This window comes from Bemisia tabaci, chromosome 8 (genome assembly GCF_918797505.1).
Source record: "Bemisia tabaci chromosome 8, PGI_BMITA_v3".
Lineage (NCBI taxonomy): Eukaryota > Metazoa > Arthropoda > Insecta > Hemiptera > Aleyrodidae > Bemisia > Bemisia tabaci.
Genome location: NC_092800.1, coordinates 30705489 through 30730330, shown reverse-complemented (window position 1 = coordinate 30730330; position 24842 = coordinate 30705489). Strand labels below are relative to the sequence as shown.

The 24842-nt window shown below is 41.2% G+C and overlaps 1 protein-coding gene across 1 annotated transcript in view; it reads right to left on the bottom strand.

The window, feature by feature from the left end:
- The window catches only part of LOC109034945 (uncharacterized), a 56657-nt gene extending 33968 nt beyond the window's left edge, over positions 1-22689 (bottom strand). The window contains exons 1-3 of the mRNA XM_019048377.2: positions 21638-22689; positions 17025-17207; positions 1643-1719 (exon numbers count right to left, since the gene is read on the bottom strand). Coding sequence (XP_018903922.2) covers positions 1643-1719; positions 17025-17207; positions 21638-22310 — 933 coding nt within the window. The 5' untranslated portion in view covers positions 22311-22689. The remainder of the gene's footprint in view (positions 1-1642; positions 1720-17024; positions 17208-21637) is intronic.
- Positions 22690-24842: the final 2153 nt, after the last annotated feature.

The following is a 24842-nucleotide window of genomic DNA, read 5'->3' as shown; positions in this document are numbered from 1 at the left end:
GGGATATGGAGGGATCCTATTGGTGGCAGCGGGTGGTTGCAATGGACAAAGTATGCGGTAATAGACTAACTAACGGCAACCCACGAGAGTCCCTTCAGTAAGTCCATCATTTTCTCCCTTAGTCTACAAGAACCACCCAAATAAACCAAAAGGATCACTCCATACTTGTCCCCCCCTACCCCCCATACTTGATCCCACTTTGTCTATCGCTTTGCCTATCAATTTCAACAATCAGCCGGCAGACTATGACTCGATGGTGAGTAACCAGGAGTCAACAAGACGATTACGGTGGAGCAACTGGATGCCCGACTCGGGTCCGAGGATGGTCAAGGTAACGCGAGCGCGGCAGCGACATGGAAGACGGCCGAGTATGGTAAAATAACGGTTAAGGTCATCCTGAGCGGCGACCACGGCCCGGGCATGGGACCATCACTCTATCGATCCGATCGTCCTAACTTACGTAATACACTTTCTAACACTCTTCGTTACGACACTCTCACTTTCTTTCGCTTTATCTTGTGATTTAATCCGACCGGTTCCGTCCTTTTTCCCCTTGCCCGCCCTCCCGCCCCGCCGGCCGGGGCTTTTTTCGAGCCACCACCGCGGGGTATTTTCGCGCTCATGCGTTTTCGGCTCCGAGTTTTCTTTAAACAAAATGGACCGCATTATGCTGAAAGGGACCAAGCCACATCGGCAATGGAGATGTTGCATGTGTGAGGAATTTGCGATTTAACTGTTGATTCATATGTAAAAGTTCGCGAGAAACACGATGGTGCTACTAGTTTTTTCTGAAATCAACTCCCAAGCTCAAAAAAAGCTCTCAAGTTGAGGCCAAAATGGAGGGGATATCTCACATTATCCTGAGAGTCCACCTCTACATCAAGACACACTCTCCATGCAAAGATAGGGAGCAAATACATTAGCAGGGTTGCGGTTGCCGTGTTTTCAGTTTTGGAGTCCCAAAAGAAAGTGGCAGCCCTGTCAATGTATTTGCTCCCTATCTTTGCATGGAGAGTTCGTTTTGATGTAGAGGTGGACTCTCAGGGTAAGGTGGGATATCCCCTCCATTTTGGCCTCAACTTGAGAGCTTTTTTTGAGCTTGGGAGTTGATTTCAGAGAAAACCAGTAGCACCATCGTGTTTCTCGCGAACTTTTATATAAAAATCAACAGTCAAATCGCTAATTCCTCACACACGCAACATCTCCATTGCCAAATTTAACTGGGTAATTTCATTTTTCTACGAGAAGACGATCGTGCGGATTCCTTTGAAAATTTTAAGGAATTTGCTTTGTACGATGCAAAAAAATTCACTGAAATGCGTACAAAAATCCGCAGTTTTTATGTAAATAATTAAATTGTACAATCAAATTTGGAATTAGCTAATTTTCTGCTTAACGCGGTCCATATACAGCAAAGTTAAACGCAAAGATTTTCGCTGTCGATTTTTAGGATAAAAATATGGCTTTTTTTGTTTTATAAAGTTTTCCCAAAAAATCCGCACCTCCAGAGTTACAGCCCCTGAAAGCAATAGCCAAAAAACCGTTTTTCCTTGAGTGTGACAACAGTAATGGGTGAAAATTGATAAAAATTGGCATTTTTGTGCTCCGAGAGTTGATTTGGAGAAAAATAAATGTCTCTTACTTGCCAAGGATGAGATCCGAAAGAGGAACTGTGACCGCCCACAATTCGATGGCTCCGCGTGTAAAGTTCTCCACAGCCTGCAACCATCAAAGTCTGTATTTCAGTTAAATCAAACAGAAAAACATGTCAGGCAATGAACTAAAAATTAGATAACAACCTGAATACTAAAATAATAATAGTTCACAATGAGTCAGTTGCGTTGGAAACAGAATCAAGTTTTGATACTTGATTCTTGTAGATAAGCTAAAAATAAGATCTATCTAAACAGCAACTGTCTACGTTGAATATTTACCGAGATATTGTCCTTTGAAAAGTCGGGGTTTTGACGTCATCCACCGTGGTAGTGCATAACATGGTATGTACTACCGCGGTGGATGACGTCATAAATCGAGGTTTTCAAGATGCGATATCTCGGTTAATTTTCAACGTAGAAAGTTGCTGTTTGGGCAGATCTTATTATTTTTAACTGATCTACAAGCATTAAAACACGATTCTGTGGCCAGCGCAACTGACCCATTGACATGCATTAATTAAGACACTTTATCGACAATTTCCAATTTTTAAGTATACTTTTCAAGAGCAGGGGACCATAAACACATAGAAAATATTTTTGAAATTGTGCTTGTATTCTGTGTTATTTTTATCATGCATTTTATTTGTTAAATCAGATCAATTTCTTTGTCTTCAAGTATTTTTCAAAGTCAAATTATTCGTGTTCTCACTATAGCACGAGGAAAAATATCGCTAGAGAATTATTGGATGTGAATTTTGATTCATTCAAATTTCCAGACGTAAACTTATTGTGTCGTCATATCGTTATTCTAGCGTGAACCATTAAAACCATTATTGACCATAAAAGTGTGTTTATACACACAAAATTATAAAATGAATCAAGAGACCAAAAAATATGGGTGCATCATAGGAAATCATCAAGACGTGAAGACCATGAAGCCATCAAGATGTGTATGTACAGTGTGTTTGTCATTTTGAAGAAAGTGGAAGGAGAGAATAAAAAGAAAACGTAGCCTCTTTAAGACTTGAGGTACCTGCATTTTCTGAATGTTATGTCATTTTACTATTAAATACATAATTTTCAATATCCTGTTGGATATCTCAGAGTAAAATTCGGATTGTATTTCACTAATTATGAACCTCAATTATTTCTTTGTAGGCCAATGAAAATTCGCCATGCACTAAAAAAAGTTATGGACCATATAGACATACTGTCCGTTCCGAGCTCAGTGGCCGAAAGTACCGGGTGCTGGGGCCGTAGCCTCGACTGCTCCGGATGCTACGCCCGGAACTTTCGGCCTCTGAGCCCGGAACGTGGACTGTATGTCTATAAATCCCGTAAGTACGGCTCCTGCGGCCGGAGTTTTTTTTTTTTTTCAGCATGACTCTGTCACCGTGCTGAGTGAACTGTGGGACAGAAGTGTAAACGAGTCAATTGGAGAAGGGTAATAAAGTTTCTGCACGCAATTCTTTTCGCGAAACGTTGTCTGCGTCTCGTCCGAGCAGCTCGCGCGCTAAACGCCCATGTTAATGACTCGTGTTGAGCGCGTGTATCAGATCGCGACGCCTCACGCACGCCACTCGCGAATCGCGACACGCGCGTCTCGGCAGGTTCGCCGCGAATTTCCCGCCGTCAAATGTAGCGCCGTCAAGTGTAGCGGAAAGTTCATCAAGGAGAGAAAAAAATTCAGCAGCGGGTTGATTATTGAAATTGATAGACATAGTGATAGATAAAGGGGGCAGAGGGAAAATGGAGAGATTCTATCGGTTAAAATGCGGGTGGTTTCTATAGACTAAGAGAGAAAATGATGGACTAACTATAGGGCGTCTCGTGGATTTCCGTTAGCTAGTCGATTACCTACCTCCATTGTCAACTGCAAACACCCGCTTCCACCAAGAAGATCCCTCCATATCCATTTTGTCTTCTTTGTCTATAGTTTTGTCCATCAGTATCAATTATCGGCTCACAGGGCACTTACAGTCGTAATAACAGAAATGGACGAGATTAAGTCACCTATAACCCTTCCCCGATCTCCAAATCCAGAGACCTTTATGGGCTGATTTTTGGAATTGTAGACACACCAATAGGCAAAAGAGACAAATGGAAAATGGAGTAACCCCAATGGTGGAAGTAGGTGGGTGCAATGAACGAATGAAGTAAGCAATAGACTAACTAACGGCAACCCACTATCAGGGACCCACATTAGAATGTTCCGGAATTAGAATTTCGTCAACTACTATTCGAATATAAAATATCGATAGTGAAAGCACTAAACCACGTATCTCCTTTGCGACGTTGCAGCCTTTCTGTCATACTCTATTTTCCCTTTGAAAAACCCCTCAACATTATTTCTTAAAAAGACTTTCTTGATTTTTCCTCTCTGTCAACAGAACATTCTGTATGAATTTCAAGCTAGAAATTTAGATTGTTCCTCCTAGAAAAAATACAGAAGGAGCGGAAATTTTGAAACTATGCAATTGCGACACATGGTTCCGCACTTTGGCCATCGATATTTTACCCGATCGATTATTACATTGATATACCGATATATTATACAGGGAATGGGACAGATTCATTTTTCAATGAAAGTATCCCTCACATCTAGCATATATTTCCGTAAGTTTTTCATTCTCAAGAGTCCAGATTCTGCATGATTGATGATGCCACGTTCTGTGTCACTTCCGGTCCCATTTATTGCGATTAATGCATACTTTTTTAGTGTATAAATGTTAGTCATCTTCAGAAACGACGTTGAGTGAAATCCGCAAATGACTCATTTAAATAGAAGCCCGAATTTCCGAGAATACTCGGATCTGAACTTTCTAAAAAGCGCCGCGAAGTTTGGCACCGAACAGGTGTCTTAACGGACGAGGAGTTGGAGTGTTGGACGGGTTCCTGTTTCCCCCGGTCAAATTGCCGATGCTTAATTTCCACGTGCAAATGAGCGGGATTAACGGTGCGTATCACCATTGTTCCTGGTCTCACCTCTTTTCACATGCTCTGCTTCTTTTCGCCAACCTCCGCTTGTTTAGCTCCGTCGATCTTTCTCTCATCTTCGTGTTTGTTTATTTTTTTGCAAACTAGATTTTGAACATCCGCCGCTTAATAATTACACGCCGACGAAGAGCATAGACACACTTTATTCAAACTTGTTTTTTGTCTCAATTTTTTCTTGTAGGATTAAAAAATGCAGTACGAGGAAATTTGCATGGCCAAAAAAACCTATATTGATATTAAGTACACGTATTGAGAAATTTTCAAATAAAACTCGATAACATTTCTTGAGCGTTTTAGATTCGCATAGCGGATTCTGATAGCGTTAGATTTTAGTTTGAAAGATTTTGAATATCGTCCTCTATCAAATTCGGAAGAAAATCCATATAGAGTAACTTTGCATGATAAAAATGTCACTCGTGAATGTTTATATTTGTTTATTTGCTTACATCAGAAGAACTACCAGTTTGGCATCGGTGTTGGTCAGTGGCGTGGCGTGCTTTGTGATATATCGATTGTTATGCCATTTAAACCTATGGTAAAGAATCGATTGTTACGGTGTTCGCTGCGAACACCCTGATTATTATCGATCCTTTCCATAGGTTTAAATGGCATGACAATCGATATATCGCAAAGCACGCCACGCCACTGGTGTTGGTCGCAGTCTCGCAGTTTGGCGCTTAATTCAACTCGCAGGGTTCAGGTGGAAAGTGACCCTGACAATCGAGGGCAATGATAAGTTATCCTGACCATCTGAACTCTCTTTCCTCCTTTCTGTCATTGCATAGCACAGCATTTACAGACCACTTGCACCGGACACGGGGCCGAGCCCTAAGGAGACCTCAGACCCTCTCTCCCGTTAAAAACATATTAATACTAGGGATTGATAAAATTACTGTTTATGTAGAATCATTAAATGCTGCATGAATTTTCTCAGCCGCATTAAATTCCGATTACGATATGCACTACTTGCATCCGATGGCTTTATCGTTACCTCCTTCCGGCTGAGGAGGGCTGTGCCATGGCCAGAATTCGCTACCATTGGTGACATCCTTGGTAACAGTTAAAATATGAACACACACATTGTTCGCACATTGTTCCTCTCAGTTCTAAAATGACCGTATCTGTCAACCAACCAATCTACTCTCTCTACAATTTTGTTCTACCAAACAGTGACATTTCATGCGCAGTGCACGCAAGGTGCTAGGAAAGCACTGCTTTCCTGAAGAAGGATGGGATAGGGATGAAATAATATTCTTGTATTTCTCGATGTTCATCAAAAATCGCAAAAAAATTAAGGAGAATAATCAGGGTTAGCATTGAAATCATCAGGTGGAGTTTGACTTCGTTCACTTGCGATGCAAGTTTCTTAGACCCTACCAGACACGAATTTTCGAGCGGATTGTGAATACGAGTAGATATTGCTGCGTGCGAAGTGTTTCTGGCCTAGCTCGAAAATTGAAGGCGAAATAGCGAAAAACATTACTTCCACACTTTTCTTGTGTCTATTCCGCTTCCTTTTTTGCAATCAGCAAACACCGAATGCTCTAAATTTCATTTTTGCAAATATCCAAACTTAGAGGGCTCCATAATTTATTACAGAGGGTGTAAAAATATCACGACTGAAAATATCAACATGTCTCAAAATGAAATATAGTTAGACGGTTGACCAAAATCAGCCAAACTGCATTTTACGTTACATGATGCCTTCTCAGGTTTTATTTATTTGACAGAGAACCAAACAGCATGTCACTTTGAGAAAATTCCCGTAAATTTTCCATAGATCATAAACAATATACTATCACAACTTTAACACAGAGCATCGCTTAGTTTCCAGTGCAAAAAATAAAATATGAGAGGGATCCTGATTGTGGGTTGCCTGATTGCAGCTCAAGGCGACGTCCAATTTCATAACAAGGTTACTCAAAATTGAATAAACGATTGTATTCCTCTTAACTTTCCCTCACTCGCCCCCTCTGTTTGTGGTTCATGAATGGAAAATGGGGGGGGGGGGAGAGGGGGCTCGTCATCTAAATGGGAGGAATGCACCGTTTACAATCGGAACAATATAGGTCAAAATAACTGCGGATCGAAGTAGGTTAGGTTTGTTGCTAGTTTCCAACTAGTTCCCGGCAAGTTTTAATTGATAAAGTTGCCGCGGCTTCGATTCCGACCGCATCCAATACTCGCTCGGTGAGAATTGAAATGCACCCGCTCGGAGGGCCTTTCGAGATGACGAGAGCTTTTTACGTTCCGATAAGCTTTGCGTGCCGGCATTCAGGGACGATGAGTCTCCTAATATCCGCGGATAATACACCCTAAAAACTCACACAGAATATTTTTGATGTTATGCTTCAATTGCTCTGTATACTTCACTATCCTTCACTATAAAAATTGCAAAAATAAAAGTATGATCTCTTCTTTCAAACAAAAATCAAAACGACGGAAGAGTAGTCAGGTAAATTATCATTTGACTATATGTGATGATGATTTAACACTTCAATAGTATCGATAGTTTAATTGAATCCTGATCGAGCGATAACTTTCAGCAAAATGACTAAACCATCCTCTGTATGAGCTGTAAAGAAAGACATCCATCTTTTGAATAAAAACTATTTGGAGCGTATAAAGAAACTTATCTTCTAACCAAATGCAAGAAGCCACCAGAAGAGAAACCAGAGCTGTGCAAATAATATGAATTGGAGTGCGAATAGAAGGTGCATCGTGCACAAAAAATAACGCTGAAAAGTGCGGAAGAAACCGGAAGAAATTTAAAGAGTACAGATTTTATGGTGTTGAATTCCTCAATGTTCGTCATGGAGTAACAGAATGCAAATGCATATAATCCATAGCAAGAGAACCTTTTTTGACCAGCGTCGATAAGAAACGGCATCGAGCATTCATTTCTGACCTGAAATCAGTGTCTCTTCCGCATCTTATTCCATATTTTTTCAAACTCTCTCAAAATTCCCTGTAAGTAAAGAAAACCTCCTCCCATGATCAGCAAACGTATCCCATTTTTTTTTTTTTTTTTTTTTTTTTTTTTTTTATGTTCCATCAAAACTGCGCAGCTCAGAGAAACCCGAGTTATATGAATGCAAAGTGAGATAAGCACCATAAAAGCGCATGACTTTCCGGGGAAATAGTAAGTGGACTCCGCTCCGGAAAAGTGTGGATCACTCCGTGAGGAGAGTATATTCCGCTCCGCACAAAGGCGATTTTGCAATATAGCAACATTATTTTTCCTCCATTTAAATCAATTAAGAATATCGGTATTAGGTGGGCAAGCTGAATCACTAGAATGACTGTTTTGCATACATTTAAATGGAGGAAACACAGTGTTGCCAACTTTCAGAATCGTCGTTGGCTCCGCATTCATATCACTTGGGGTTTTTGGGTGCTATATGGACCGCGTTGAGCAGTAAGGAACCAGGCCACATCAGCCATTGCACAATTCAATTAGGCGATTAAATTTTTTATAAGATTGTTCGTATTTTTGCGCAAATTGAAGTGACTTATACATGTAAAGCAAAGCAGATTCCTTCAAATTTTCAAAGGAATCGGCACAAACATTTCACTTGTAAAAAATTAAATTGCCCACGAAAATTTGGTAATGGCTGATATGGCCTGGTTTCTTCTTCCTAATCGCGGTCCATATGAACTCCGACATCGAATTTCACTCCAAAATTTATAATAGTGTGAGGGCTCTCTGAACTTATCTCATGCCCCCTTCCTTCTTTGTGCAAGGATCCCTATCTTCTATTTTGTGCAAGAATCCCAATATTCTTCTTTATGCAAGGATCCCAATCTTTTTCTTTGTGCAAGGCTCCCAATCTTTCAAATAAAATTAGCTCCAAGACGAACATGCGAGGGGTTCAAACACCTAAAAACCGTGACAACCGCCAACGAGCCGTGCTCCCTCGTCCAAAAAGTGCGAACCGATTCTGACGCTTGGTTACCGGTTATCGGCCTGTGGTTAACGTTGAGCGACGACGCCGAGCTCTCCACCTGGGGGCGCATGACGATCTCCGGGAGGACCGTGGAGATGGTGTACGAGGGCCGCTCCGGGAAGGGCGAGGGGGTGGGTGGGGCGGGGGGCGGGGGCCGGGGCGGCCTGGAGATGGGCCACGACGACTGCTGGTAATGGTAGAAGGGCCGCTGGGACCCGACTTCCGAGGACGGGAAACTCGAGACCTGGTGGACGTGCGTGTCGAAATGGTGCGTTGGGTGCTGCTGGCTCGTGTGCTGCTGGCTGATGTGGTCCATCAGAACTTGGAGCGCTGCTCAAATCATACCAACACATACTCCGGTCAGTACGAGTCTTCGTGATGTCGTGTGGGTTTTTGACAAAGACAAAGAGAGGCCCTCAATTGGACCGCAAAACACTTCAATTCGGCAAAAACACTGAAAAATGGTATGCTGTTTCAGCACTTAGGATGTCAAAAATGTATCTGGTGATCCTAAGATGCTGCCTTGATTGCCCGCGCAATTGAATTTGCATTCACAGGATACAATGTGGGGGCAGTAAAGGCATCATCTTGGGATCACCAGACACATTTCTGACATCCTAGATGCTGAAACAGCATATTATTTTTTTCAATGCCAAAAAGAAACCAAAAGGAAACTTTTACTATCAGGGATTCAACATTTCTTTATGGACAATTATATGGGAGTATCAGTCATCTTACCTAATAGGTGGATGGTGAGCTTCAGGTGACGTAATGAGCCAAACGAGTTGCCTAAACTTCGGTTCGTTCGCAAAAAGGAATGCGCAACGTGTTGTTGAGCATTCACCCTAGTCGGTAGGCAGGCCCGCCACAAGGGGGGGGGATACTGGGTCCTTGGTACCGGGGCCCGGGCCCTGGAGGGGTCCGTGATGCAGGTGACAAACCACTACGAATTCATGTGTAACCCTTGTCTCGTAGGGAAAAGTGAAAAAATTACCCTAAAAATTCCGCAAAAGGTGAATAAAGTTTCAAAAACACGCTAGGGCACTATAAAATTTTTCTTACTTTTTTAGAGATTTCCAAGATTTTGAAAATATGTAGAATGATATTTTTAGTAACTGTGTTTCATTTTCTTCCGTTGTCGGATGCTGAGAGGCTCCTTTCTGGGCATCCTCGACTTCAATGGCTTAACTCCCTTGCCATAGACGTACGAAAGGGGAGTCCAGCCAGGGGGCCCGGCTCCCCATAGAATTGAAAATTATCATCTGCCCCCTCAAAAAAAAATTTATAGATGTTTTGAATGCAACAATTCGAAAGTTTTTGGTGCTGAAAGTAAACAAAAAGGCGTAATTATTCTGCAGAAATTGATGGAAAGTCTCCATCATAAGAGCTTCATAATGCGTCCAAATAGATTTAAAATTTCAAAAATTTCCCGGGGGAGGCCCCCCCCCCCCCTGTGCTAGGGGCCCGGGCCAGAATATTGGTACCAGGGCCCGAGATGGGATGTGGCGGGCCTGTCGGTAGGTCATCAGTTGAATGTTGCAGTCCCAACACCATCCACCTATTAGGAAAGATGACTGTCATTCCCATATGATTGTCCATAAGGAAATGTCGAATCCCTGAAATTAAAAGTTTCCACCTGTCGCTAAGAGACTACTTCCAAAAGTCCAAGTAGTTAACAAAAAGTTCAAAAACGTATTCCCGTTCCTAAAGAAAATTTCATCCTGCCAAAGTGACAGTTTTCACCATTCCTTTGATATTTACTTAGAGCCTCAATCTGCCTAAAGTTCACCCTAAAAACGAGTGTAGAACTTAATTTTAGGAGGGTCGATCCTCATCGATCTTCCTTTTCCGACAGCGATCTTTTAATCAGGATGTGACGACACACGAGTCTCTAAAATAGTCCGTCGGATATGGTGGCATGCTTCACCATAATACGTCGTTCCTCTGACGCAAGAGTGTATCTGGATTTTAACTTGAGCCCTGTTTTGCATATAGCTCCACGCTTTCCGGGGCTTATGTGGAAATGCAGTTACGCCTTAACGTCAGAGAAGCCGCAAATAGCCTATCAAATCTACTTGCCATGACTGCGCCTGCGCCGCGACGCGACGTGCGACGCTTCGATGCGTCGATCGCAGCTCTGCAAACGGAGGTAACCAAGTGACTACATTGACGGTTGGAGTATCGGCAGAGTTGTCAAACTTCTGTCTGTTCATTGAAGCAAAGCTCTTATTTTCGTTAGCTTCTCTTTCTCAAACACTGAAAAAAACTCTGGTTGTGGGATCCGTTCTTACGGGCTATATAGACATGCCGTCCGCGTTCCGGGCTCAGAGATCGAAAATTCCGGGCGTAGCACCCGGAGCAACCTAAATTACAGCTCCAGCACCCCGAACTTCCAGTCTCTGAGCATTGAATGGACGGTATGTCTACATAGCCCGTAACTCTTTTTTTCTTCAGTGAAATAAAAGTGTCACATCCAGGATGATAACAAATGTGCCAATACTACCGATTCATCTATCTGATGACCCTGATTACTTTTCTCTCTACATTCAGATGTATAAAATTTACGATATAGAATGATCAGCAACAAGATAGGGGTATTGAACAGTAAGTTACTGAGCAGAGAGGACTATCAATGAAACATTTCGGGCGAAATTATCTTCTCAAAGCACTGTGATGGACAACTCATCGATTTTATTTGAGGGAAAAAGTGATGAAAATAGAGGAAGAAACTCTCTAATCTCATCTGCACCCAGGTTTGCCTTCAATTCGGTCGGTTATCCAAAAAACTGACATGTGCGTCCGAATAGTTACTTTACCAGCGCCTTACTAGCGAATGACGTCTACTTATCAGAAATGTCACACATTTTTTGAACATCCTGGATGCGAAATTGGTGCCTTTTCCCCCTGATTCTTACTAATTTCGGACAATTTTTCCACGGAAAGTTTGGAAAACACTTCTTTGTTCATCGCAGGGTTGCTATTTTTTTTTTCCATCCGTTGCTTTTTTCACGCGTGTTATTATGTGTCAGACAAAAACCTGCATATCTCACAAAAAATTTTGGTTGCCTGAATTAACCTGCCTGCCTATGGTTCTGCGGGGAAATTTGGCAACATTGAAATGTAGTTATGTTCATATGTGAGGGAGACGGCGATTTAAACAAAATTTGTTAGATATCTCGATGTTTGCTTACTTTTGCTGTAGATATACACCGAGCAAAAAAAGATGCTGTTTTAACATTCTGGATGTAAGAAAGTCTGCGAGCACTCACTAAACGCTGAATCAACCGCCCAAGCAGTCAGTTTTACATCTTGACAATGCTAAAGTAACTGCTGTAGCGTTTAATTCAGCGTTTTGTGAGTTGTCGCACATTTTTTTACATTCAGTTTGTTGGATCAGCACCTTTTTTTCGGTGTCACCTTAATACAGACTGCACTGAAAAAAAATTCTCGGCGTTTTTACCAAAGTCCGTTGGTACCTTTACCATCTTAATTTTTTTTCCAATTATTGGTAATTTTCCAAGACAGACTGGTAAGCTTACCTAAAAACCGGTATTTTTACTGTTTTTCTCAGGTCAGAATGCCACTTTTATTGGTAATCAATTCCCGGCAACTTTGCCATTTTATCTCGGTAATTCTACCATAGTCGATAAAAAATATTGGCGTTTTTACCGGGGTCCAGTAAAGTTACCGAGAAAGTTAATAATTTTACCGAGATCTCTCGGTAAAATTACCATTTATGGAATTGGTAATTTTACCGAGAAAAAACTGAGATCAAATAGAACCCTGAATTCTTGGTAATTTTACCCTTTTCTTAGTAAATACACCGAGATTTTTTTTTCAGTGTGCTAGCCGCGGAAATGAATGGTGGAATTCAGTTTGGCAGCATGGAGAAGGCAGTGGATATGCCTAGAAGAGGAGAAATTTCTTGAACGATGACCACCGCGACTGCGACTGGTCATCCGAGATCCAAGAGTCCAAGACCAAAGACCCCGCGACAAGGGCGCTATCTATCTTCCGACTCTCAACACCTCTAGCGCAACGAATTAATGAGTTAATCGCGACGAGACTAAATCGGCACATCCTCCTTGCCACTTCGCACACGACATTAGCGAGTCTTTTTTTCCCTCTTAAAACACAACGTGTACGTTCAGTTCTTGTGCTCTCTATTCACTGTAAAACATGGAGCTGTTAGATTAGAGTACCTGCATATGGGAGAGTATTGCCATCCCTGTGCCGCTTTCTGATTGGTTCATCAGTTTTAGGTTGTCATGGAGCTCCAAAGTTGGCCCAATGTAAACAAACCCGACTCAGAGGAATACGTATTATTGGCTGAGAAATTAATGATAATCCCACTCAAAGCTCAATTTTCGGCAAAAATATCCATTAAAGCTCGATCCGAACTCAATTCAGAAGTTGATCATAAAAAAATTTCTATCACGTCCAAAATCACGTCTAGAACTTTTTAGGACTTTTTCGCCATCGTGTTTGTTTATATTGGGCCAAACTAGGAGCGGAGGGGCTGCGGGGTTTGTTTACATTGGGCAAACTTTGGGGCTTCACGATAGCGGACCAATCAGAGAGTGGCACACTTTTTCTGTAGTAAAAGGATTAATATAGCAATACTCTCCCTTTTCAGGTACTCTAGTCAGATTATTTGTAGGTTTTGCTAGTAAGACTAGCCCGATAGGCTGACTGTCAACTGTGGAAGAATCTGAAGAATATCGGTCTTTAAAAGATCGAATGATTATTGTGATCTACATGTCCAGGAAGAAACGTTCCAATTAGAGATGTCCAAATAAACGAGAGAAACATTACAATGCTGCACCTAACTTTCAGAGAAGAAATAGCCTTTAACTTATAACATAAATACTACTTCGGCACCGAATGTGTGCGATATTGCAAGCTAGATTCCTCCAGGCTCATAGGCTTATCTTATCAAGATTTATGATTAATGAATGAGGATGAATTAGGCGGGGACAACTATTTTACACTGAAAAAAATAGTATGCTGTTTTAGCACCTAGGATGTCAAAAATGTGTCTGGTGATCCTAAAATGCTGCCTTTACTGCCCCCGCAGTTAACTTTACATCCTACGAATGCAAATTCAACTGCGTGGGCAATCAAGGTAGCATCTTAGGATGACCAGACACATTTTTGACATCCTAGGTGCCAAAACAGCATACCATTTTTTTTGGTGTAGCCTGAGTATTTTTTTTATTTCTGACACCTTAAATTATAGTTTTTAACCCATTTTTCTTGGTAATTTTAGTCGATAATGAAGATCCGAGAACAGCTGATTTGTAAGTGGCCTCAAAAATTATTTTTGGTTCCTCTACCGGAAAATTTGAGTGAGAATTGAAACACTTCACCTAATAGTTTGTAAAAATCTTCAGTATGAGACCAGATTGATTTAGGTCCAACCGAAAAAGGAGCCATTTGAGATCCGTTCAGAGCTCAGATAAATCATGCATGACCTACAGAGAGATGCGGCCAGCTGTACTGAAACAGGAGCTTTTCCGGAGATTGAGAAGCAACCAGAGCAAAGGCGAGCTCTGTTTTTCCTCCTAACCTTTTTATTTGAAAGGGAAGCTCTAGAATAAATAAATAATATAAATATAAATGGAAGGAAATTAATTTTTGTTTTCCTGGTTCAAATTTTCAGAAATGTTTTGTTGTCGTAAAACTGGGCTTTTTGGAGTTATTTCTGTGTAATTTTTCACTCATTCAAAAATTTTCATAGAAAATATAGAGATATAGCTTCCTTTTAAAGAAATAAAACCTATAATTGGAGTTTTTGAATGTTGCAATAGAAATTAGATTTTTCCCAGCTCATTCATGGTATCATCGATAGTATCATGTTATCTATCAAGCGTGCCGGATAGCAACACGAGGCTAATGAAAAACGTGCTGTCTGGCAACACAGTGAAGTGAGGAAAAATGGCTTTCCAAAGTTGCGCACATTGTCTCAGCTATTCCTATTGTTTCAACCTAATTGTCGGCGTTACAATACCGGTCAACTCTAATTCCTCAATTTCATCCTATGACCGAGCAGTGAAAGCTGGTTACGATTTTTTTTCTGCCTCTCTGTCCGGACCGAAGATGTACGCAAGAAAACCAGCTTGGAATTTCATAATGTTGCACCAATATTTAGAAAATTGTACATGTTGGTTTCCGACGTTGACGCTGCGTTTGGGTTTAAGGGATTTTGCTCAACACTTGATTTCGTGCCGGGGACTTTTCACTTTTGCGGTTAAGCCGAGGAGCCGTAATTTTAATGAAGTTGTGGATGATTAAGTTACCTTCAGAAATTTTCACTTCAACATATTTAACACGGTAGAAAGATGCGTAATTCTGTGGTTTCCTTTGCCTTTTCTGTAGCTTTCTCTCTGAAAAACTTTCTACGGATCTATCGTAAGGTTTACGCTCTTGAATTTTAGTTCAGGTTTGGAACAAGTGCCCTTTTTATAATGCTATGTTAAAAGTTTCCTTAAATTTATCGTAATCACAACAACAAACGTATGGGACCTTCCTCAGGAATAAGCTCATTAGAGTACGACCATGAGCATGAACACTGCCTTTATCCCCTTAAAGATTGAGTAAGGGCATTTTAAGCATTTTCAACCTGTTTTGCGTAACATTTTACAGAGAGTCAAAAAACATACGGTGATCTAACTCTCATCCTGATAAGTCTATTCTACCGTGCTAAGGAAGAACGCCGTATGAGCCTCCGCAGACGTCGCCAAACATCTTATGATAATATACCAATTTTCAAGGAAACTTGTGGATATTCCACACCCAATTTCTAAGAGAATTTAACTTGTAATTTAATGTACAGTATCGGAACATTCCAAGGACCAATGGACCGCGTTAAGCAAAAAGAAACCAAGCTACATCAGCTATGGCCAAGAAACCGGACATTTTGCTTTTTACAAGAGTGTTTGTGCGGCATTTTTTGAAAATGTTATGGAATTTGCTTTGCACCGTGGTGAAAATTCGCTGAAATTTGCACACAAATCCGCATGGCCGTTGTCGTGTAAAAAATTAAATTGCCTTGTTAAATTTGGTAATAGCTAATGTGGCTTGGTTCCTTTCTGCTGAACGCGATCCAAATATTCATGTATTTCCTCAAAAGTAAATGTTTTACAAAGTGAAATTTGGCAACATCCGGATGTCCATACGGCGTTTTTCCTTAGCACGGCAGTTTTCAGGAGCCCTGGATCCCAAATTGGGCCCTGCGTGAGAAAATTGGGATCTCGTTCACCGTCTCATTATGTCACCCAATTTTGGGCCGTAATAGTCGACGCCGATAACAAGCGTTCAGTCATGAGTTGACATCCCGGCGAGCGGATGTTTCGGAGAATGTTCCAGTTCCCCGAGACAGAATCCGTTCAATATAATAAATGACGAACAATAAGAAAGTGAAATGGGAGTGAAAGAGGAGCCCGAGGACAATACATGTGAGCTTATGTAATTTTCCGATGGTCCCAGAGACGCGTCGCCTCTTCAGCTAGTCGGCTGTTTCGTAAGCCTGATTTTCCTTTGTCGAGCTATTAGGTAATGGGCCGTTGAATTTCTTCGCGTCATAAACCACCGAAATTTTTTAGTCATAAAGATAGAATGGACTATTAGGCAAGGATAAAAATCACGCATCTCGAATCACAAAACATTTACATACACTGAAAAAAAATGTTCGGTCGTATGAGCGAAAGTTCGGTGTTCCATATCATCCCAACCAATTCGCTTTGTCAAACCAAATTTCCGGTTCGTCAAACCGAACTTTCGGTTCGTGTAACCAAAATTCAACAGTAAAATGACCTGACGAACATAGTATGATCATATGAACCGAACGGTGGGTTACGGGAACCGAAAGCTCAGTTCGACAAATCGAATATTTCGGATGATTTGGAACACCGAACGTTCGGCTCATATGACTGAACTTTTTTTTCAGTGTACAAATGCGGGAGGTACACTAAAAATTTCAAATTTCAACCCAAAAATGGACGTATTTCTTCCAAACAGAACTATATGTGGGTGGAAGATGTAAAGTATGCTCGTTAGTTCTCGCACCTTAAGAGAGAATGGGAATTATAAAGCGCCAGTGACGTCAGCTCTGACGACGGAAGCGATCCGAGGAGCTGCTTGGTCTTTAACTCTTAAGCTTAATAATTAAAGCTTAAATAACCCCAATTGGCTAATCCCACGCTTATCATTAGCTCTATGTGACCATTGTCTAGGACCAACAAACTCAGGTCACCTGGCCGGGAATCAAACCCGGGTCCTCTTGGTTGTACGGCCAGCGCTACAACCACTATACTAAAAGAGGCCGATTTGAGTTTCCTGAAATTTTTCATAAAATAGACATGCCGTTCACTTCTAGTTTGAAAGACGAAGAAAAAAATTAGTGTAATTAAAGACTTTCACTTACTGGCATTTTCGATGGCTGCTAAGTTGTTGGAGGGAGTAGCGTGGACTTTATCCCGGGAGACACAACAACTCCAAATCATGCCCCCGCTACACAAGTCCAACGGCCGGCCTCCCTCCAACACGCAGGATATGCTCAGACCGCAGTCGAATCTCCCTCCGTTATACCAACATGTTTGCGGTATCACTGAAACATAAATCAAACGACAATTGGTTAATTTCATTAGGAAGAATATCAAGGGTCGTTAAAATATCCGTAATTAGCAACGCTTCGCACACACGCCTGCTTCCTGAAGTAGATTTTCAGGTTCTAGTGCCCGCATTTTATCATGTAGGCAACATGGACATCCTAAGAGTAGATAAAGTTGTATTCAGGGAGCACTATATCCGTCGTGTAGATTAGGAACTAGCTTAAAGTGCAAATTCCCTCCAATACTTGCTTAAACTGCCATACTTAGGGAAAACGAGTTATGAACTTTGAATGTTGCTGAATTTTCCTCGATACATTACATAATTTTGAGGAAAATTATGAATATCTTTCCTTGACAGCTTTAGACGATTTAGATCAAATTGCGAACAAACTTCCCTTCAAAAATGGGGAGAAAATGCAGAAGTTTTTAAGGAAATCTGTATTAAACTAACGCAAATTTGGCAACAGCAAAAGGTTCATACGTGTCTTTACTCAGCACGACAGCACACTACAGCCGGACCAATAAAAAACACCGTATAAGATTTTGAACGTTGCCAGATTTCCTTTGCTAAGACGTTTTGCTGAAGAAGTTTGTAGTATTATTCGACAAATTTTCCTGAGAATTGTATCTATTTTCACTTTAATTTTAAGCATCTGAAAATGTTGAGGAAAATTTTCATAACTCTCCTATGAAATATTTAATAGGAAGAGATTTGGTAATGCCCGAATACTTCGTCGTTTCCTGGGCGAAGGAACGTAACTCCATTTCAACGTTGCAAAACTGACTCAAACATTTTAATTTTTTACAAGAATATACCAATGCAATTTTAGTCCCAAATGTTTCTGAATTTTGCTCTATATCAGAAGAAAAATCAGTGAAATTTTCAGTTAGAAATGCCCAAGATTTCCCTAGAAAAAAAATACAATTTTCCAGAAGAAATTGGGCAGCATTGAAATTAAGTTAAGTTCTTTCGTTAGAGAACAACGTTTTATGTGGTGCTTTTTCCTTGACACGGCAGACTGTACGAGTTTTCTCAACGAGCTGAGCCATGCCCTGTTTCTTTCGCTCGACAAAAAATCCTCCGATTCTAATCATCGTGTTCCGACTTTACAGTTGAGGATGTTCTAACCATGCTTGCGATACAGGATCCGCAAGGAGATTAAAAGAAAAAGAGCGGCCAGGGTGAAGGGGGGGGGGGGGGGAGCTAGCCTGGAGCGTGACCAAATAAACGCTGCGAATGGTATAGAAGTGCGTGGAGAGGAAGTGCAATCTTGTGGGAATTATGAGTGCATCATGTGAGACACACGCGGCACTAGGGAAGAGAGGAATCGCTATTTTGGACCCAAAAAGTTAAATTTTCTCACAGTCAAGAAGAATAAGCCCAAATGTATAATGACAAGTAACGGTCACTCGATTGTTTTATCCGCAATAACACTGATCTACCCCCCCCCCCCCCAAAAAAGAAAAAAACGATGAAGATGTGGTTTAACTACATAAATTACCTTCCGGTCACAACAACATCAAGCATACAACTACTATCACACAACTATCATACAACTATCATACAACCGCCATCCGATGCTTCAAAATTACCGCCGTCATTTTACTTTTTTACTGAGAAATTATTGGTTTAAAAAATTTCACTGAATTTCATCGGCAGCAGCACAAAGAAAATTCAGTGAAATTTTCGGACAGCTTCCCTGAACGATTTCTCTGTATAAAATGAAGTGGCGGCGGAAATTTTTAAACGTCGCATGGCGGTTGTGATACTTTGACCGGAAAGTGACGATATGATGATGAGTCTGATGTAATTTTCAGCGCTATGTCCGAAACTGATCGCAGTTTTTTCCTGCGCCCACCAATTTTCCGGAAAGTCGTGATTTTCCGCAGAACAGGCTTCTCTAAGGAAAATTCAATTTTCACGGTTTGTTCGTGATTAAGAAAAACTAAGGCAAACTTCGGATTCAGCAGCCCAAATTTCATTGGAAAATATGTATTGTATATCTAAATCATTTTCCTCGCCATGTCTGTTTTCCCGATGATATGGCATAATCCGTCGATACACCCCTTTTAAAATTGGTAGGTTTATTTTGCACCTGATAAGTCGGGACAGCTATTTATTTCAGTCGCATCCCTCTTGATTGAAGGCAAAAACTGCCTCGGTTTTTTCCCATCAACTACCACTTTTCGGAAAATCAAACTTTCCGAAAATATATCTTTGATAGGGGCCAAAAACGTGCGTTGTTGAAAAATTCAATTTTTTGGGAAATCGGTGGGCGAACGGAAACAACTAACGCATTGCGCTTGGGTTACAAAATGCATAAAGCACGTAAATTTTCTAGACAATTGAATTTACCCCGTTTTGCGAGGAAAATCTTGATTTTCTGGAATGTTATAAGAATATGAATTGTAGGAAAAGGCTTAATTAAAAAATATCCACTTCCACTTGCCTATACCATCATCATTTTCTTATTCTTGTTAATCAAAAGAAAAACAATTTCTTGAAAGAAAGCAGTCAAATATTTGCAACAAGAAGTAAATGGACTTGCCTTATACAATTATTGCAACTGCAAAACCAGCAACTTTTCCTCAATCAGCAGAATCGTCTCCTCTCTCTTGAGTCCAAGAAATAGGTGCTCTCATTTTCCAACCATTATCTCATTTCCTTCCCGACCTCTCTCTACCCCGTCTGAGAGCGATCCTTCCTTTCTTCCTTCCGTCCTTCCTCTCCCACTGTCTCTTACGTATCAAAGCCATCGCTCCGATGACTCTGATTTGTGGAGCAAAATTTGGAAATCACTCTGGGGAGCTGTTGCCACATTTGCTAAAAAATGTATACGTCTTGCAAGTGAGGATTCGCGATTAATATTAGTTTAAAACTAGACACAATCCACATTTCAGGAGGGGAAGAGCAGAGTGCTGTAAAATGATTTCTCACGAATACATTTATTGGTATTTTTTGTGCTATAGTTTCGCCATTGCACCTAGAAAATCATATACGTGTATTTAGGATTGCGATGTTGGAGACTACCTGTCGCATTCCATTTTTCAAAAGACAAATGGTCATCGTTTTTGTCTCAAATTCCGAGCGATTCATCAATACTGCTCTTTTAAAATTTTGTACTTAAACATCAAAATTGGTCTATCTGAAGGAGAAAAAAGACAAAAAAACATCCAAAAAAAGGATGACTCATTAAGGAAAATCAATAAAAACTCCTCATAGTACGCTCAATGGTCATAGACCTAATTATTTGAGATTTTGAGGACCAGAAACGTTGTAATACATTTAAATAATGCATTCTTCGGAGAATTGACAATGTTGCGATTAAAGTCAGAAATGGTTTACATCATCGGCAAAATAGGCAATGCTGGAATGTAGTGAAGGCGTAAAAGAAACAATTGAAGCTTCTGTTTGTGTCGCATGCGACAGATACTGAACGAATTGTATTATAACCCCTGGATGCAACTATTCGAGCTTTATGGATGTCCAAGTTGCATACGCACTGAAGTGAAGGGGTTATGAGTTTAGACGCTAGTCGCCTCTCCAGCGGCGCTGAGAGAAGCGGGTAAATAAGAGGAATCTTACAAAATATGGAATTGTTAAAAACTTATATCGTGGTTGATACGGAACGTAGATACTTCAGACGTAGTAATTCATTGATTTTCTCATAAAATTTTTTTAAAAAATCACTTCTAACAACGAGAAATGTGAAGAAAGTATCGTCAAAATGTGTAGTTCTCTAGTGGAAAATTACGTACTTATCCTCTCTGAAAGGCTGGTTTTATAGTGCGGCAGGCTTTACTGTGAGGATCTAGTGCCTTTTATCGGTGGTTCGCTCCACTTGTAGAAGACATCTCTCAGGCGTGGATAGTTGCTCTACAGCTCATGCTGAGCACATAGCGATTTCAAAATTGAAGCACCAAAATTACTCGCATCCTCCTCCTGTATGCAACTCTGCCTTTGGTGCCGCGCTGCGGGAGTAGTTGTGAGTGCCCTGGCAGTCAAAATGCCTTCATATACACGTTTATGCAACACGGACATCCATGAAGCTCGAATAGTTGCATCCAGGAGTTGAAATGAATAGTGTTCGTCGCATTCGATACTACTTGAGGGTGCTCTGCTTGTTTCTCTCACACCATAACACCTATTTTGCCAACTAAATAAACTATTACTTGCTTTAATACAACATAGTTAATTTTGTGACTAATTTTATGATTTTTTAAATGTATAACAACGCGGCCGTCCTAAAATGTGATCCATCTGACGATCCGCAGGTACCACTTTGCTCCACTTTGAGCCTCATGGACCGGCTCAAAAAGTGCAACACGGACATCCATGAAGCTATGTTTGATTGTGTGCTTCATCATCATTCTAACATGCAACCCTAGCCCCATAAAAGCCCCAAAATGGAGTAAATGTACTCACTTTTTCCGAGCATATCCATGATGTCGTTCTGGAAGCCCTTGGGGTCGTCGGCGACGGTCTTGTTCAGCTGGTTCTTCTCGCCGAGGACCTCGATGAGCATGGACCCCTGGTTCTTGTACGGGTGCCGCTTGCTCCAGCCCAGGTAGGCGTCCTGGACCCACCGGAACCGGTTCCCGTCCTCCGACGCGTTCCGGTTCGCACCCTCGGACCCATCCTCGGCCACGCTGAGCCGGTACTTGTTCCGGTACAACCGCTGCACCGCCTCCGCCACGGACTCCCGCATCCGCCACCTCTCCTTCTCGCCGTCCTTCTGCAAGGTCGGCACCTGCTCCAGCTTCGCCTCGTCCAGCATCACGATCTCCGGCTCCGGTTTCCGCCGGTCCAGCACCTCCTCCAAACCGGTTTGGTTCTTGCCCAGGTCCAGGAACTTGACCCTCCGCCCGGACTTGGACGCCTTCTTCGCGTCGTCCTCGGGCGATTTCAGCTTCGGCGAACCGGTTTCTTTGACCGATTTCGTGTCCAACAGGTTCTTCGTCCCGTCAGCGGTGACGTCATCCTCCAGCCCGGACTTTGGGAAGCGGAACGAAGCGCCGTCGACGAGGAACGCCAGGAGCAGGAATTGGGACAGGACCAGGAAAACGGGGAATTTAGGGGTGGAGAAAACCGGTTTCATTTTATGGACTTACCTGTTCGGATCGGTTGCGAGGGGGTAGGGGTTGGGGGAGAGAGGGATGGGGTCAAAAAAAGAGGTATGTGTAGAAAATTGAAGTATTTGTTTTTCTGTTTATTCCCATGGCCGTGCAAGGGACGGCTTCACAAAGTGCTCTGAAACTTTGCGGAGATAGGCGGTGACGGATGTCTGGAGATAGCGGGGCTTGCGGTGTTCTGCATCTTATCCGTGGTTATTGAAAGAAACGGTGGCACTTTTTTGATTTTCACATCCTTTGCATTTTTTGTTTCACTACTCGTAGGGATCGAACGCACTGATTATCACTCCCGAAACTGGTTGCTGATGGATTTCGGTTTCGGTTCACTCGCGCATAATTCGGACGTTTCTTCGAGGGCCTGAGGAGAGATAAAATTTAGTAAGAGCAGGAATTATGAAAAACCGATGTTTCTGTTCTCTGTGCGCGTTGATCTCCTTCCACTACTAAATCAGTGGCGTGGCGTGCTTTGCAATATATCAATTGATCCGTCATTTAAACCTATGGAAAAGGATAGATAAGTAGGGTGTTCGCAACGAACACCTTAATACTCGATTCTTTATTATAGCTTAAAATGGGAAAATCTCGATAACCGATCATTCACGCCTCACCACTGTACTAAATCAACTGACGAAATTGATACCCCTAAACCAAAGCTCAGTTTTAACTTTTAGTCCTAAAAACCAGCACATATGGATCGCATTTTGCAGTAAGGAACCACTACTTCTGGCCCATTTCAGAAACAACATACATGCCACTGGTTTCCCTATGCAGATATGTGCTTTTATGGGAGAGCCAGAGATAGTAGTTCCTTATTGCAAAATGTAATCCACATAATATTCCATGCATGATATTCCAATCTTGCAGGTATTCATTAAGTGTAAGATTCTTGTCACACGAATAAATACCTAATGAAAAGCTGATGTAGGTTATCGATGACTCTTTCAGCCTTCTGAGTAGTCAAGGTGCATTTTTGATCATGAATGATCCTTTAAAGTTTTTAAATTGAGCTTTGACAATGACTCAAAAGTTAATTCTCTTTGAAAGTGTATCTTCAAGAGAAATGGACCTCACCTCGCGATAAGAAATCGCAATTTCTGGCTCATTTATAAAACGCCTGTGTGCATAGGGAAGCTAATGACTCATAAGTTGTTTTTAAAATGAGTCAAAAATAGTGGCTCCTCATTCCAAAATATAGTCTACATGTTGCCGTGCCAGAAAAAGCGCCAAATTTACATTCAAACGTTGCCAAATTTTCCCCGAGAGATTAAACATGTTTAAAAAAAGTCTTGTGTTAATTTTCTTAAAATATTCAGTAAAACCACAGTGGATTGCTAGTGAAATCCTTCAAATTGTAAATAAAATTCACAAACTTCCCAAAAATTCGTGTTTTATTAGAACAAAGGCAACGTCCCAGACGTTCATATGGTGTTTTTCGTGAGAACGAAAGAATGCAACATTTATAGTTACCACGTTTATATTTCCCAACGTTTTCAATTGTCCTACAATATTATACATCTTCAAAAATTAGTCGCTATTCTTTTTTATGGTGGAAATACAATATGAAGTTTTTTCATATCGCTGAATAAATGCAATGATTCTTTTTTAACCGAACGTTCGATACTCCATAACATCCCAACTATTCGGTTTGTCAAACTGAATTTTCTCTCCGTGTAACCGAACATTCGGTTCATATGATCGAACTTAGTTCGTCAATTCACTTTACAGTTGAAGATCGGTTTGACGAACCGGAAATTTGGTTTGACAAACAAAATTAGTCGGGATGATATGGAACACTGGCTCACACGACCGAACTTTTTTTCAGTGCAATATTCTCGTTTTATGTACCTACGAATTAGAGATGAGGAAAGGAATACCGACCCAATGCGCATCAAACCGAAAGGACAGCGTGCGGACAAGACGGAGAAATACTCACTCAAATGAAAGTACTTTCAAATTTAATAAATATTTACATAAGTGACAATGCACGACTAATGATAATACGGCTAGTTTGACTAGTCCGCCGGCGTTCGGCTTGTACGGAGATGTGAGAAAGCTGCGTCCAATAATAAAAACTCGGATTAACATGATAATGGGCCTTTTATTATTCTATTCTGAAGAGGCCCATACTCCACCAGAACAAGCCAGGAAAAAAGAGTCAGACGGTTTTAAAACCTCACTTGTTCGCTAGCCGGTAACCTCCAGAATATAGGCATTCCAATAGAGCTGAAAGCTCATGTAATTCAGGACATAAGAGGTTTTAAGGGCGACTGATTCAAGTAGCTTCAAGTGTTACATGTTAAGGAGCTGTGAGATTGAGACTTGCAATGCTAAGTAACCGTTCGGCTTATGGATGATGGTCGTTACAGATGTAATCCTTACGCTCTGAGCCCGCCCAAGAATTTGCCACTCATCGTCTAATTAGGGTCTATTATTTGGAGATGAAAGTTGTTTCCAGCGTTTCTTTCTCTCTCTCTTTCTTTCTTTCTATCTTTCTTTCG